General features: G+C 21.5%; 9 protein-coding genes and 1 non-coding gene across 10 annotated transcripts; 4 read left to right on the forward strand and 6 right to left on the reverse strand.

Annotated features, from left to right (window-relative positions):
- Positions 1-821: 821 nt before the first annotated feature.
- Positions 822-1,485, reverse strand: T551_03406 (60S ribosomal protein L28; the record flags this gene model as incomplete). The annotated part of the gene is made up of 5 exons (XM_018375669.1): positions 822-950; positions 999-1,115; positions 1,161-1,173; positions 1,230-1,252; positions 1,321-1,485. 5 exons carry the CDS (start codon positions 1,483-1,485, stop codon positions 822-824), a joined length of 447 nt encoding a protein of 148 aa, XP_018228018.1.
- A 1,077-nt stretch (positions 1,486-2,562) lies between these two features.
- T551_03407 (serine/threonine-protein kinase pef1) lies at positions 2,563-3,594 on the reverse strand (the record flags this gene model as incomplete). The annotated part of the gene is made up of 4 exons (XM_018375670.1): positions 2,563-2,635; positions 2,679-3,358; positions 3,410-3,486; positions 3,531-3,594. 4 exons carry the CDS (start codon positions 3,592-3,594, stop codon positions 2,563-2,565), a joined length of 894 nt encoding a protein of 297 aa, XP_018228019.1.
- Positions 3,595-4,077: 483 nt separating this feature from the next.
- On the forward strand, positions 4,078-4,836 carry T551_03408 (uncharacterized protein; the record flags this gene model as incomplete). Its single annotated transcript, XM_018375671.1, has 1 exon — positions 4,078-4,836. One exon carries the CDS (start codon positions 4,078-4,080, stop codon positions 4,834-4,836), a length of 759 nt encoding a protein of 252 aa, XP_018228020.1.
- A 222-nt stretch (positions 4,837-5,058) lies between these two features.
- On the reverse strand, positions 5,059-5,861 carry T551_03409 (6-phosphogluconolactonase; the record flags this gene model as incomplete). The annotated part of the gene is made up of 2 exons (XM_018375672.1): positions 5,059-5,629; positions 5,674-5,861. 2 exons carry the CDS (start codon positions 5,859-5,861, stop codon positions 5,059-5,061), a joined length of 759 nt encoding a protein of 252 aa, XP_018228021.1.
- Positions 5,862-6,859: 998 nt separating this feature from the next.
- On the forward strand, positions 6,860-8,744 carry T551_03410 (FACT complex subunit POB3; the record flags this gene model as incomplete). The annotated part of the gene is made up of 8 exons (XM_018375673.1): positions 6,860-7,462; positions 7,505-7,599; positions 7,641-7,880; positions 7,926-8,054; positions 8,096-8,236; positions 8,281-8,370; positions 8,413-8,485; positions 8,538-8,744. 8 exons carry the CDS (start codon positions 6,860-6,862, stop codon positions 8,742-8,744), a joined length of 1,578 nt encoding a protein of 525 aa, XP_018228022.1.
- A 140-nt stretch (positions 8,745-8,884) lies between these two features.
- Positions 8,885-11,629, reverse strand: T551_03411 (uncharacterized protein; the record flags this gene model as incomplete). The annotated part of the gene is made up of 6 exons (XM_018375674.1): positions 8,885-9,541; positions 9,587-10,663; positions 10,706-10,816; positions 10,856-10,952; positions 10,997-11,418; positions 11,474-11,629. The coding sequence occupies 6 exons, from the start codon at positions 11,627-11,629 to the stop codon at positions 8,885-8,887; spliced, it is 2,520 nt and encodes an 839-aa protein (XP_018228023.1).
- Positions 11,630-12,878: 1,249 nt separating this feature from the next.
- On the forward strand, positions 12,879-13,250 carry T551_03412 (uncharacterized protein; the record flags this gene model as incomplete). The annotated part of the gene is made up of 1 exon (XM_018375675.1): positions 12,879-13,250. One exon carries the CDS (start codon positions 12,879-12,881, stop codon positions 13,248-13,250), a length of 372 nt encoding a protein of 123 aa, XP_018228024.1.
- A 680-nt stretch (positions 13,251-13,930) lies between these two features.
- On the reverse strand, positions 13,931-14,011 carry T551_05046. Its single transcript has one exon. It is a non-coding gene; the product is annotated as a tRNA-Lys (tRNA).
- Positions 14,012-14,747: 736 nt separating this feature from the next.
- Positions 14,748-15,281, forward strand: T551_03413 (uncharacterized protein; the record flags this gene model as incomplete). Its single annotated transcript, XM_018375676.1, has 2 exons — positions 14,748-14,902; positions 14,954-15,281. 2 exons carry the CDS (start codon positions 14,748-14,750, stop codon positions 15,279-15,281), a joined length of 483 nt encoding a protein of 160 aa, XP_018228025.1.
- Positions 15,282-15,642: 361 nt separating this feature from the next.
- T551_03414 (uncharacterized protein) lies at positions 15,643-15,859 on the reverse strand (the record flags this gene model as incomplete). The annotated part of the gene is made up of 2 exons (XM_018375677.1): positions 15,643-15,762; positions 15,809-15,859. 2 exons carry the CDS (start codon positions 15,857-15,859, stop codon positions 15,643-15,645), a joined length of 171 nt encoding a protein of 56 aa, XP_018228026.1.
- Between the last annotated feature and the right edge of the window lie 812 nt (positions 15,860-16,671).

Here is a 16,671-nt window from a genome sequence, read left to right on the forward strand (position 1 = left end):
TATTAAATTTTAGTTAATTTTTATAATTATATTTTAAATGTCTATTAATTTTTATTTGAAGTTACTTTTTATTTATTTTTTATAGGAAAGTTAAATTTTTAGAGTATAAAAAATTATAAAAATTATGGATTTATTATTTATTTTTAGTAATTTTATATTGAAATATTAATATATTTAAAATTTATGAATTTTTTTTTCTGAATTTTAATCTAGTTTTCTATTTATTATATAAATCTAATTTAGTTTAAATATATTATTGTTTCATTTTTAAAATTTAAAGTAAAATTATTAAATAATGTTTTTGTTAATAGTTATATTAAAAAGTAAATTTTATCTAAGGATATTTAATTTTCATTTGAAATTTTAAATTTTATGCTAATTTTAATTCTATGAAAGCCTGCTTATTTTAATTTGTTTATTTTTATAAAATGCTTAATATAAAAAACTGTTAAAATATCGAAAAATTTTTTTAGTTGATTATAAATTATTTCCTGATAATTTGAATATAGTTTAAGTTATTTTTTTTAATTTTAAATTATATTAATAAAAAATATAATAATGTATTGAATTTTATTGGCAATTTCTATTTTATAGTTTTAAAAAAATTAATTTAATTTGATAATATATTTGTAATAATTTTTAATGTAAATATTGTTAATTAATAAGTTATATCAAGTCTTTTTTATTTATATAAGTTATAAAATATTTTATAGTTAAAAGTATAAATTATAAGTATATATAATTAAGTAGAAAAATGTAATTACAAAAATTTGTAATGGTAGTGGCAAAGTATAAAGAAAAATATAATATTTATTGAATACTTATGCAATTAGCTCAACAACACCACCAACTTCTTTGATCTTTTTTTCAGCAGTTTTTGAAATGCATCGAGTACGAACAACAATTGGTGTGTTAGGTAGACGACCTTTTCCAAGAACTTTTCCATATCCCTAAATAAAGTATTAGTAATTGAAGAATAATTTATAAAACAATATTACATAAGAAAGAGTATCAATAACAAGAGATGTATCTGTTTTTTTATTTAAAAATTTTTCTCTTTCTTCTTCTGAAACAAGGGTCCATAATTTTTCAATATTTACCGCTGGTCTCCAAAACTTCCAAAGTAAATAAAAAAATAAATTATACAACTTAACTCTTACTTGATTATTTGTTCTATTTATTAAGAAACCCAATTAGTTATATTCTTATTTTAAATTGGAGTAACATACTTATGAAAATACCTCATTCCTACCTACAATAATCAGTATTATTTAGAAAAATAGAAAATTTTAGAAAGCATTATTTAATTCCTGAACTTACTTTGCCAAAATATCCTGGATGGTATTTATCTAAATTGATACGATGATGATGCATGCCACCTGCAAGACCTCGACCACCAGGATGTTTTCGATGTTTACCAACTCTTCCGTAACCTGCTGATACATGTCCCCTATGCTTACGTGTATTATGAAGCCTTGTTGGCATTTTCTTTCAAGTTATTTGCTATATTTTTTATTGATAATTTTTAATATTTGAAAGCTCGATACTGTTTTTTGAATTTTTAATAGATTTAGGGTTTCTAATGTTTTTTAGGTTTTTAAGATTTTTAAAAAAATGTTTATGAATTTTAATTCTTTTATTTTGTTTTAGAGTATTTATAATTAATTATTTAAGAACGTATTTTGTTTGAAATTATAAGTGATTTTTAAATAATTTTTAAGATAGTTGTAATATTAATTTATAATATTTAAAGATATTGTTTTAAAATTGAAAACTATATGATAGTTATATGTATATTATTATTATAATTATTTATGAATTTCAGTAGTTTTATTTTGTTTAAATATAAAGTTTTTATATTTTAATATTAAGGTAATCCTTTAAAAAATATTTTAATTTTTAGATTAAAGAAATTGTTTTTATTTTAAAATATTTTAAATATTTTTAGTTTTTATAAATTTTTTGTTAATTATTTTTTATTTTTCTAAAAGTTAAGTTTTAAATAAATGAATCTATAGATGAAATTATTATAAATTTTAGATATAAACTTATAAACTTAATATTTGTATTTATTATATTTTTATTATATTTTTATGTTAAATATAGATCCGATACTTTTGTAAGTTATATTAAATATATTAAATTAGAAGAAAAAAATTATTTATAATAGAAAATTGATAAATTATTATTTTAGTATATATAAAAAAAGTTAATTATGTAATTACGTAAAAATAGTATTGAATACGTACATATTTCAATGCTTATTTTGAAAAATAACATTACGTATATGTTTGTTTTTATTAAATTTTTTTTAAGATTTAATAGTTTTATATTGTTTTGTTGTATATTGTATAATACTATACCTGCAAAGTAAACTTTTTTGAATATAATATTATTATAAATATTTACTCTTAATATTTGTATAATAAATTAATGTATTTTTAAATGTATATATACATATATATATTCAATTATTTTATATAATAAATATTAATAAAATATATGAATATTAAATTTTATAAAAATATTTCTTCTATATAAAATTATTTTTAAACATAATATTTAAATATTATATGATGGATACGGTACATTTGTAAACCATGCATGTTTGAGTGCATTTGATGCGGAAATTCGCCTGAAATTATAAATAATTATAAATAGATTCATATATTACCTACATATTAGGTTGTAATTGTAGCATCTTATTTAATAAATCTATTCCAAGAGGATCCATTTGTGGAAGAATCTGACTAAGATCTTGTACATCATATATTGGATAATTGGCCCGGTATTCTGGGTATTGACTAATCCCAGGCCATGTATGTTCATTAGGTGTACCCATAAGACGAAATATTTTTAATAATTGATCATCGTTATTACTTCCTGGGAATAAAGGTCTGCCTGTATACATTTCAGCCATAATACATCCAGCAGACCATATATCAATGCTAGTTGAGTACGTGCGAGATCCAAGAAGAACGTCAGGTGCTCTGTACCACAGTGTTACAACTTCATTTGAAAATGTATTTACAGGTATGCCAAATGCTCTTGCAAGTCCAAAATCGGCAAGCTTTAGTTGGCCTTGTTTATTAATAAGAAGATTTTGTGGTTTGAGGTCTCGATGAAGAACACGATTATCATGACAAAATGCAATTCCTTTAAGTAATTGATACATAAAACTTTTGGTAATATTAGGGTCTAAAGCTCCTCCATTCCCATGTGAATCCATATATTTTTTCAAATCTTTATCCATATATTCAAATACTAGCATGAGTTTGTTTTCTGTATGAATAACATCCCATAAGCCAACAATATTCTCATGTTTAAGTTCCTTCATAAGTGATATTTCACGGATAGCCTAAATTCATATCATTAATATATATTTATAACGTTTCATGTATATTTGTACCGTTGATGGTGTACCTTCATCTGCATCTACAAATATTTCTTTTAAAGCAACAATTTCTCCTGTTGTACGATTTCGCCCTAGAGTATAAATTTTAAGTTATTTATAATTTATTTTCAATTACCTTTATGGACTGTAGCATATGTCCCTTCTCCGAGTTTTTCTAATTGCTGGTAGTTTGATGCCATGGTTTAGCAATTAAGACTTGTAGATAATGTTTTTTATAATTAAAGTTTATAATTAAAGATAATATTTTTAATTTTATTAATAAAAATTTGAATTATTTCTAAAAGTTGTTTTCGATCATTTCTTTAAAAATTTTAAAGATTATTATTTATTATATTTTACTTCTATAATTATATAAATGTTAAATTTTATAGAATTATCTTAATGTCAAAAAAAGTAATAATTTGAATAATTTAAAATGATTAAATATTTTTTACGAGATATTAGATAATTACTTAGATATAATATTATATATTTAATATTTAATTCTTAGTAAAAATACATTTTAATTTCATATAAAAAAAGTTATATAGATTGATTAAAGAAATTTTATTTATTAAAATTATAAATGTAAATTTGTATTTTTTTAATTTTATATTTGTAAATTAATTTCGACTCGAAATTTACTTTTGAGAATTTTTTATAATATTTTCCTTTAAATAGGAATGACTTTTGAATCGTATTATAGGTCTCTTAAAATTCCTGCACTTAAGGAGCTTTTACAGAAAAGATCTTTAGTAGTATCTGGCAAAAAGGAAGATATGATTATGCGTCTACTAGAAGCTGACAAAGTCGATAATATTAAGTTTAGTACCATTCAATTACCTAGAGCTTCTAAAGATGATCTTGGTGACCTTGCTCCTCCAGAAGATGAAATTGATTGGGGTGATGATACTACTGATACAGCAATAAAAACTACTTTGTTTGAAAAAGTAGTGACTACATCTATTTCTGATAAGCTTGCTAATTCAAAAAAGAATTTTGACCAAAATAATTTTCAAAAAATACAAAAAGGAGACTCTAGTTTTAAATTTTCTTCTGTTGCATCTGCGTTTTCTATATCATTTGATTCTATAAATAAAGTTTCTACTGAAAAAAAAATAACGTTGAAAAATATTTCTTCTAGTAAAAAAAGAAACAATGATTCAATTTTTGAAGACAATAATATACTAATTAAAAATGAAATTATTAAACGTAAAGCTAGAGCATTACGGTTTGGGATTCCTGAAAATGAAAATAATAAAAAGCTTGAGAGATGCGCTCGTTTTGGAATAATAAATAGTATAGGGTTTAGTAATTATAAACATTTATCTTTGAATCGATTTCCAGAAAAGGGCTCAAAAACTGTAAAATTAAGGATTTTGGATGATCCAATAGAAAATGAAAAGATAAAAAAAAGAATAGAAAGGTTTGGTGAAATTTGAGAGAAAAAGCTATTTAAAAAAGCTTTTATAAATTGTTTTGATTTTTGAAATTAAGATTTTAAAGTGTTAAAATTAGAACGTACAAATAGAAATATAATAATTCTTTATAAATAGTAGACATGTAAGTAATTTTTTATCTTTAGCATTTTGGGATTTATATAAATTTTGTACTATGAAATATTAAAATTAGATATAGGATTGTTGTAATTTGTAGAATTTAATTTATAATTTAAATTGCTTTATTAGCTTTTTATCTACTAATTTTGTAGTAATAACATCAGAAAACCATGATACTTTTGGGCCTGCTTTCATATTAATTAATGAACATGGTAACTCTTTAGTATTATTCCAGATTTCTTTCATAATTTCTTGTTTTTCTGTTCCTAAAACAACAAATGCAATTTTTCGTGCGTTGGTTATGACAGGAAGAGAAAGAGTAATCCGTGTAGAAGGAAGTTTTGGTGAATCGATAATAGGAAGTACCCAAGGAGTGTTTTCTTGTAAACTTTTATGATTAGGAAACAATGAACAAGTATGTCCATCTTGACCGCAACCTAATAATAAAAGGTCAAATTCTGGTAATTTATTTGTATTTTTAATATGAAAATTTTTTATTAGTGTTGACTCATATGCTTCAGATAGTTTCTGTGGATTACTTAATAAAGATGTATCAATACAATGAATATTTTCTTTTGGAATAGGCAATTTGACAAAAATTTCGTCATAGCAAAGCTTGTAATTTGAATCTTGATGGGACAATGGCACAACTCGTTCGTCTGCAAAAAATATTTCCCTAATAGATAATAGTATTTTAATTAAAACACTATATATATGTACCATTTTTCCCAATTAATATCAATTAGATTTGTAATATTTTCACCCAGAATTTTCGGTAATGATCCACCACTAATAGCTATATAAAATTTGTTATGTTTCATGATACTTTCATCATATGTTTTTTTTATATATTGATAAAGTGCAATTTTTAATTTGTCTCTTGTTTGAAATGAATAAAGAGTAGCCATTAGAATAATAAAATAATCTTCTGAAATAATTTGTTTAAGTTAAAGTAATTTTAAAATATATCCTAAAGTTTAAAGATAAATTATATTCAAATTTTTAATTCGATAGTATAAATTATATAATATTATCGTTTAGTTTCAAATATAATTTGAAAAAATATTTTATTATTTTGTAATTTATTTAGCTTAGTTTGAATTTATTTTTAGTATTTTTAGGTAATATATCATTATATAAAATATATATATTTGATTATGATTTAATAATTGAAAATTAAAAATAAGCAAAATAATATCATTGTTTTATTTTTTTGTTGTTTTATGTTTAAAAGTTTAGGTTATTTTATATTAAAACTTCAATTAAAAATGTGTTATTTATTTGAATTAATTGTATATTTTAATTATATTTAGATTAATTATTTTAATATTTAAAATTTAGAAATTCCGATTAGTAATTTAAAATTTATAATATATTTATTATATTCAATGGTTTTTTATATAAACATTTAGAAATCCTATTTATGGTAATGTTATATATTCGAAGTTAATTTAGTTATACTAAGTTAAATATTTTGTTGAATATTTAGTTTAATTTTTCTTTTAAATTATTAAATATGAGTATAGTAATTATTTGAATATGTATGAATTATTTTAAAAAATAGATTGATGATTTTTAATTAAAAAAATGTTTTGAGCTATTTTCTTAAGAGTATATAAATATTTTATTTAGTGTATTTAAAAATAGTAATATTTGATATAATTAAAATTTGTTTTACATAATGATTTAAAATGTATATTTTTACGTTTAAAATTATATTTTATAGTATTAATAATTTTATTGTTTTTAAACTAGTATCATAATACTACGTTTTTGACGGTTTTTTTAGTGCTTTGGTAAATTAAGTTACTTAAAATTTTAAATCAATAATTAAGATATATTATTTTTAGAATTTAATATTTAATATTTTTAATTTCAATAATTTTTTTTAGTAAAATTTATTAAAATGTCTGAGGTTATTCAGTACGATGATATTCATTTGAATCAGGGTGAGATTGCTGGACGACTTAGATTAGCGTCTAGTGGACTTGGATGGAAAGAATCAAATTCAGAGGAGCCATATATAGTATCTGCAAGTGATATACGTAAAGCTCAATGGTCTCGAGCAGCACGAGGTTTTGAATTAAAGTTAACTCTCCGTAATGGTGGGTTTGTCCAATTGGATGGATTTGAAGATGATGATCTTGATACTTTGCGTAAAACTATTAAAAAGTATTTTGATGTTATTTTGGAGCAACGAGAACATTCTTTAAAAGGATGGAATTGGGGAAAAACAGAGTTTTCTGGCTCTGAACTTTTGTTTAATGTATCAAACAAACCTGCATTCGAAATACCTTTATCAAGTATATCTAATACTAATCTTTCCGGAAAGAATGAAGTTAGTCTTGAATTTTCGTTGTTTGGAAATGAGAGTGATATGGGAAAATTAGAAAATCAAGTAGTAAAAGATGCAACAATACAAGATCAGCTTGTTGAAATGAGATTTTATATCCCTGGTATGACAACTACAGGAAGTGAAGAAAATAGTGAAAGTGTTAATAGTGCATCTGTAATAATATATAATTTTTGTTTAAAATTTGATTAATTTTAGGTATTTTATGAGACTCTAAAGGATAAGGCCGACATAGGCCAAGTTTCTGGGGAAAGTATTGTTTCTTTTTCTGATGTTTTATTTCTTACACCTCGGTAAAATATTTTATTTTTTAAAGATTTGCTTATCTACTTAGTGGTAGATATGATGTTGATATGTATTCGTTATTTCTTCGACTACGTGGTAAGACTTATGACTATAAAATATACTATTCTTCATTTGTTAAATTATTTCTTCTTCCAAAACCCGATGACATGCATGTAGTTTTTGTTATGGGATTAGATCCACCTCTTCGCCAAGGTCAAACTGAATATCCATTTTTGGTTATTCAATTTATGCGTGAAGAAGAAATGGAAGTAGAATTAAATCTTGAAGAGTAAATATCAAAGCTGATTTGAAGTTGGTAATTTATCGCTTTTAGTTCTGAATTTCAGGAAAAATATTCTGAAAAATTAAAGAAGAAATATGATCAGCTTGCATATGAAGTTGTAAGTCAGATATTTTATGGATTAACTAGTAGAAAAATTATAACTCCTTCTACTTTTAGAAGGTAATATTTTGATTTAAAGTATATAATTAATATAAAATTAGTTATCGTGACCATGCAGCTGTTAAATGTTCTATGAAAGCAAGCGAAGGGAATCTTTTTTGTCTTGATAGGAGTTTTTTGTTTATTCCTAAGCCCTCAATATGGATTCCTATGTCTGAGATTTCTCACGTTACACTTTCTCGGTATATAGTCTTTAATATTTGTAAATATTGATATATATTTATAGTATTAACACTTCTCTATCTGCATCTCGTACTTTTGACCTTACTTTTTCGCTTAAAGGGGGTGTTTATTATCAATTTTCTAATATAAATAGGTATTTTTTTAAAAAAAAATGATTTTAACTTAATTTATTTAGAGAAGAGCAAAAACTTCTTGAAGATTTTATAAAGTCAAAGAATATTAAAATAAAAAATGATCTTAATGATGATGTAAATTTATCATTTAAAAAAAAAAAAAAAAAAAAGATTAATATTATTTTAGTCTCAAGCTATACTTACTGCTTTGGATGATGAATTGTCAGATGACGATCATAGTATACCAATAAGTGATGATGGTGAAAGTCCAGATGATGATTTTGAAGCGGAGAGTGATAGTGATGTTGCTGAAGAATATGATGAAAATGTTGAGTCGAGTAAAGATTCGGGTGAGGAGGACGGGCCAAAATCTAAAAAAATGAAATCAAAATGAATTGATTTTTAACAGGTTGTTATATTTGCTTTGTTTTTATAATTTAATGTAATATTTTACAATTTTTATAGAATACATTAAATGTTAGAAAACTAAATTTATAATATAAAATCATAAATTTTGTTATTTTAGTTAAAGGTTTATAATAATCCATAGTTTTTTAAGATAAGTAATTTTTTTTTCACAATTTCAGGAATTGTTTTATTACTATTAAGTTCATAAATTTCATGAGTATTATTATTGATAAATTTAATATAAGAGATTGATTGTGTGCCTAAGCTGTTATCAGGCTTAAAATATATTTGTAATTGCGATCCATCTAAAAACATCATTATTCCTATTTCCTTATTAATTTGCCACCACCCTTTTCCAGATATAAATTTAGCATAAGTACCAATAATATCATCTTCTGTATTTTTTTCTAAACTTAGACACTTTTTATAACGATTTATTACGTCTGAGATTATTTTTGGGAATTTTTTACATGCTGATTCGATATTTCCTTCATATAACAATATATCTTCATTTGTTTGATTATTTTGGGTAACTATTTTAATTATTTGTTTTTTAGAATCAAGTTGGACAACCATTGACTGATTATTAATGTAACGAATTTCAAATACTGAATTAAGGTATAGACGACATTTTGTATATGGAGTATCAAGAATAATTTTTGGCATTTTTGATTTTAAAATAGAAATAAATTTGGAAGCATATTGATACGCTTTGAGATATTTTGCAGGTAAATCATCAAGTTCATATATTTGTGGTAGTTTGTTGTTATGAATTATTTTTATCTTAATTTTTTTAAAAATAAATAAAATGATAAAATCATATAATACCTTAATACCGTCTGAGTTTATTAAGCATTGCCAGTCCATATTGTGAAAAAAGAGACGTAAATAACCTTTTTTAGTAATTTCTAGGTCTGCGTGTTTTGTTTTTTGCTTAATTACATTTAATCCTATTGTATTAAAGTGATATTTTTTTGCGAAATCTGATATAGGTTCAACGAAATGATTTTTATGAATTATGTTGAAATTTTGATTTATTTTATACAAATTATGTTCCATTGTGGTTTCTTTTTCTGAAAAAATGTTTTTAAAATCATTTGAATTGAGTTTTATAGGGATTTTTTTATGATTAGTATTTGATAAAAAATGTGCTTTTGATTGAGATTTGCCATTATCTTTAGCATAATAGTTTGTAAGCTTTTGAGAATCAGTGGTATATGAAATCGATTGAGTTTTAAAATATTCATTTTTTGGGTTAATATATTCTTTATAAAAATTGGTATGAAATATACATTTTTTTTCATTTTTTTCTTTATTGATATTCCAATCTTTTAATATATTGTTTGAATTATTGTTTATTGTATTCAACACACTATTAAATTTTTCATCATTTTTGTAGATATTCATATTATTTTGTGTATAGTAGGTTGTAGAAGGTTTCTCTTTATAACCTATATTATTATTGTTAAAATTGTTGAAATTCGATGATAAGCTATATTTTGATAAATAATTTTTTATAGGAGAATATATTTTTTTTTTTTTATCATAAATAATATTTTTATTTTCATTTAGAATATTTTCAATTCTTTGAAGAATTTTCTTTTCAGGAGTTGTAATTATTGGAGTATCCATAATATCTGATAATCTTTCTGTTAGTGACATTTTTGCATTTTTTTTTTTAATCTCTTTGAAATCTTTATTAGCTTCGGATATAGTTAAATCAGATACATGTTTAATGTATTTTGATATATCCTTAGTAGTTCTTAATTTTTCAAAGTTTGATGAAAATGTATAATTTCCTGTTGATTCGTAATTTTGATTTAAATCGCATTTTTTTTTTGGATCTGACGATGTAAAAAATGGATGTTTTAAAATTTGATGTGTTTTGATGCGATCTGATGGATTCTGAAGTTGTCAATTAAAAAAAAAATACTGTATAAATTAGACCTTTTGAAGCATTTTATCTATTAAGTTCCTAGCTTCGTAACTTACACAAGGAGGTAATTGTCTTAAGTTCTCGTTTATGACTTGAACTAATGTCTTTGAAGTATTTTCTAACTAAAGATGTTAATTTTGAATATAGTTGAATTTTTATACCTGAAATGGAGGTGATTTATCAAGAAGACAAAAAAAAATACATCCAAGAGACCAAATATCAGAAGCTAATCCACTGGGCTTATGTGCGATAATTTCTCTACAAAATAATTATTATGATTTAAGTAAAAATTATAGTTTTACGGTGAAATATAATTTGGAGTTCCACATAATGTCATCGTTTCTTCGTCTGAAAAGTTTTGAAGAACTATAGAAAGACCAAAATCTGCTATTTTTGCTACATTATTTTCATCAAGAAGAATATTTGATAATTTTAGGTCACGATGAACAATTTTATGAGAATGTAAAAATACTAAGCCTGATACTATTTCCTTCATTATTCCTTTGACAATATCTTCTTGTAATGGAAGAGACGATTGTGTCTGTATAAATGAATAAAGAGACCCTTGAGAGCAAAGTTGTGTAACAATATATACATTTTGGTGATCTTCAAAAGAAGCATAAAAATTTAAAATATTTTTATGTCTTTTTAATGAAGAATGTATAGAAATTTCATTTATAATTCGCTGACGCCGAGTTTGTGATGTTAGTTTTGTTTTGTTTATCTATAATAGATTAATTTTTAAAAGTTTATATTGAAAATTGTTTCTATGGAATTACTATTTTTAAAGCTAAATTTGTATTTTTTAGTTCTCCCTTTAATGGAACTGCTCTGAAAACATCCCCAAAAGCACCACGTCCAAGTTGTTGTAATAAGCAATAATCTTTAAGACATGTCGGAATATAATTAGAGTTATGTAAAAAACTAAAATCCATAGATTTTAAAAAATCATTTTTAAAAATTTTAGATCTTTTATTAAGGAAATTTTCTATTTAGTCTTTTTTAAGAACAATTTATTTTAAAATTCGATGATGTTAATAAACAGGTATTGCTATGACAACATAAGTTCTAATTTTGTCAGTAAAATTGGGTTTGGTTTTATTATTGAGAGGTTTATATTTAACAAAAAAAAATAAACCAGTTATTTATAATTTTGATTGTATTATTTTTAAAATAAATAAAAATGATATATAGTTGTAACACTATTATTTTTTTAAAAAATATATAGATAAGTTTATTGTAAAAAATTGATTTTGTTATCTAATTTTTTTATATATTGAAAGAAATTATTATTTGTTTATAGGGTTATTGTCATTGAATATTGTTTTTGAGTTGAAATAATTAAATAAATAGTAATATTGAAAAAATAATTATTGATATTTTTAGACTATTTTTTTTTATAAAAAAAACAAAATTACCTAAAATCTATAAAGTTATTATAATATGATTATATTTGTATTGTTTTTGTTATTAAAAAATATAAAATATATTTGTTATGTAAAAAAAACAACGTATAACGTTTGAAATTTGTTTTTATAATATTTTTATGTTTTAATATAGAAATAGTAGGTTTAATGAATTATAAGAATTATAATTAATTTTATATATGAAAAATAAAATATATTAGTATTTTGATATAAATTGGGAAGTGTTTGATTGTGAATATAAATATATAAAAGTATATATTTTTAAATTAGTTGATATGTATTAATATGTATTTCTTATATCTTATAAAATTAAATTTTATTTATATATTTATAGAAGTTTTGGTTTTAAAATTCGTTTTTAATTGAAATAGTATTAAAAAAAATTAGTGTATTTATTAATTTAAAATTGGGATATAATGTAAAAAAAATAGTATTCGATGGTATAATTTAAGATTTAGATATGATTTTAGATTAGAAATAATCTTATTGTTCTTTAATGTTTAGTTTTTAGACAATAAAGTGTATTTTAATAATTAGTAATTTATATATTTAGTTATTTAAATGTATCTTATTTTGATTTCGATATTTAAGCTTGATTTTTTGATTTAAAAAATAATATTAAAAAAGTTTGCTTAAAAAGATGATAAAAGTTCTATTTTTTTTTTTTTTTTAAATTTTAAATAATTACATAACAGTGAGATTTATAATTATTGTGCTGTATGATAAAGATTTTTATACTGTTAAAGCATAGTAGGCAATGATAATGAGTGAATCATATCATTTCAGATCTAGAGCTCGGTTTTCATCAATAACTAATTTTTTTGATAGGGTTATATCTTTAAAGAAGAAAAAAAAATGTAAACATGGCAGTACAACATCTTTTTGGCGTCGTATTAATATGTTTCGTCATGGACCTACATTTATGATATTTACAACTAAAAGGTCATGCTTTCCTGCTTTTCGTGTTACTGATTCTATTGATGTTACAAAGTTACGTCGCAAAAAGGCAACTCAAAAGCATAATATGTATTACGAGTTAAATAATAATTTATATTCCTCTGAAAATGATGTTATCTACGAATCTTTTTTTAGGAAAAATGGTAAAAAGGTTGCGTTTTCAAACAATTAATGTATGGTTGAGTCTCAAGGTATCTAATATTGAATTATAGATTTTTTCTATAATATTTGTAGTAAAAGTCTTGTTATTATCGTTACTTGTATTAATATTGTGTTTTTGAGTTTATTTTTCATTGGTTTTGTTTTTTTTTATTCGTTTAAATAATTCTTTATAATGTTTTTATTGTATATGGTGTTTTGTATATGGTGTTTAAAAAAGTTTTAATGTTATTATTTTGGTTGATTTTATAGTTATGAATATATTATTGATGTTGTTAATGTTTAAATTAATGTATTAAATTTGTTCAAATAAATAAAAATATTGGTATTTTTTTCATATGTTTTGTTTTTATGAATAGAATTTAAAATGTTATAATTTAAATTTGATTATAGGTTAATTCAGTTTTAGTAAAATTTATGTCCATATTAAATAGTGTATATGTTTATATAGAATTTAGTTGTTGCAAATATATTTATTTCTTAAAATCTGACTCTGGACATATGAAAAACTCGGTATTCATTAATAAATGATGCTTTATACTTTATTTTTTTCAAGATAATTGATTACTCTAAAGATGTAATTACTTTTTAAAAGTAAAATTAACAAGATCACCATAAATAATTATTTAATAAGAGATTAAACAATTTTTGATTCTAAATTTTAGAATTTTAAATAAACATAATTCTTGAAAACGCCCAACGTGGGGGTCGAACCCACAGCCTTGAGATTTCAACGATAAGAGTCTCACGCTCTGCCGATTGAGCTAGCCGGGCCTCTATTCTAGAATCTGAAACACTTCTTATTAATAAAATTATAATAAATTTTATATGTTTAATTTTAAATATATTTTTTTTTTAAAAAAATAAAAATTTTGTAACATTTATCTTTGCATAACTGTTTTTCTGTTTTGTTATTTTTTATTTTACTAATTAAAAAATATTTTTAGAATTGCTATTATATATTCTGATTTCTTGTTAAATGTAAATTATTTTATGAATATTCATATTATAATTTCATTTATGATTCTATTAAATTATTGTTTATGTGTTTCGGATATAAAAGACTGATTTTTATTAGAAAAATTGTGTTATTAAGATTCTGTAAATTTTAACAGATAGTTGCAATATAACATAAATATATATTATACGTATTTTGTTTTAATGGTGATATTTTAAGTATACATTACTTATTATAAGAATAATTATTAAATGAAATACATAGTATTTACCGTCATGTTTTATCTAATAAATTGGATTATTTGTATAATGGTTACTGAAAAGTATATGTATCTGCCATAATTTAGTTTATGTTTTTTTTTTTTGTAGATAAGTTAATGAAATATAACGTAATTACAATAATCAATGTTTTCATGTAAATAATTATATTTAAATACTCACATGTATAGTGTTTGATTGGATGCAAAATGTATTTTTTTGTTACTATTTGAATTATTCAATTATTAATGATATTATATTTTATATAATTTTTATTTTTTTTAATCGTAAAAAAATGTCTTTAGATGAAATTTCTATTAAAAGAAAAGAACGATTAAATGAATTAAAAAAAATAAAGATATCATCTGATTTAAAGACTAATGGTGTAAAAGACGTATCGAATAATAATGAGTATCCTGATTTTGATGATAGAAAATCATGTTTGTCTAAGTAATTTACTTAATAATTTAGATTAATAGAATTGATGATTCTATTAAATAGATTACCTCTTTCGTTTCGTAATTATGATCCTGAACTACGTAGACCTCGTATAGGTTTTGAGAATTCTATTCTAGAAAGAAATGAAACAGTTGAACATGAAGCTCAAAAATTAGAAGAAAATGTTGATTATGATTTAAAAAATATTGAATTTGGTTATAATGAACTCGATATTTCTGGACTAACGCCTAAAGAAGTGAACAGTGATTTAAAAAGATTGATGCAAATGAAAATAGATAATCTAAAGGGAAGAACTGAAATTGCAATTTCTAAGTTGATTCGTGAGCGACTTTTAATGAAAAGTAACGTAACTGAACATGATTGTAAATAAATATTAGAATTTTTTATATTGTTAAATATTTTAGTATAAAACAAAATATAATCGATTTTAGAATATAATTAATGTCATTTTTATGTTATTTTTATGTTAGTAGTGTTTTAATTGATTTTATAATATTTAAAAACATATATTTATTATATATCTTAGTTTTTTAATTAATAGATCTAGTTATATAGGTAATTATACAAATAATAGTTATGCAAATATCATAGATTATTTCATTTTTTATTTTAAAAAAAATGTTTAATGATATAAATTGTATTAGAATAGTTGAAATAGATGTGTTAGTATTTTTTTATTTTGATTAATATATTAAGAGTATATAATTTTATAGAGTTTAATTAGATTTAATTTATTTTTTTAAATTTTTTTGTAACATAGCATTTTTAAGTTCTTGTGTTCTAGTTGGACGAGATTTATAGATAATAGAATTTTTGCATTCATAAGTCCAATGTCCATGTTTAAGGCATTTCTATTTTATGAGTTTTATATAGAAATATATAAATATAATATAATACCTGGCAAAATGCATTAACTTTATAATTTGATGAAAATGGTGTTTTTTGCATTAGTTTGTTTAAAGTTAGTTATTTGAATAAAATAGTTATATAATAATTAAAAATTGAAATAATCTTATATTAAAATGAAACTAAAATGAAACAGTACTTATCGATAGCGATTTTTTTTTACTTTATAAAATTATAAAAATGTACATAATATAAAATCGATAAAAGCAATATTATAAATATTATAAAATAATGAAATGAAATAATGTGAAAATGTATTAAATAATATATTTAAAAACTGTGATATTAATTTACATTTAATTATAAAATTATATTTATTCTTTTAATAAATATATACGTAATATTTAAGCATAAATTTTATATCTATAGAACATAAAATATATATTATCTAACATTAACTGTTAAATTATATTAAATATTTTATTTCATGTGAATAATTAATTATAATAATTTTTATGTATATAATAATTTGTATTAATATTATTCTAATTAATTTTAAAAAATGTATATTTTTTTAATTATCTATTATTATTTAAACTAAATTTATAATAACGTAGATAAATATGCATAATATAAAATTAATATAAAGACCATTATTAAATAAGTGTTATTTGTAAATTTATATCAAACTATTGTTAAAATATGATTTTAATATAAACTATATATAAACTATATTATTTTTGTGTATTATATATATAAATTTATATAAATCTAAATGTGTCATGTATATATATACTTATTTAATTATGATATAAACAATATAAACTTAATATAAAAAATATACAATCTATAATTGTTTCCATATATAATTATTTTAAAATAATTTAACTATTTTTCGTCTGAAATTTTTAATA

Source organism: Pneumocystis jirovecii (genome assembly GCF_001477535.1).
Source record: "Pneumocystis jirovecii RU7 chromosome Unknown supercont1.17, whole genome shotgun sequence".
Lineage (NCBI taxonomy): Eukaryota > Fungi > Ascomycota > Pneumocystomycetes > Pneumocystales > Pneumocystaceae > Pneumocystis > Pneumocystis jirovecii.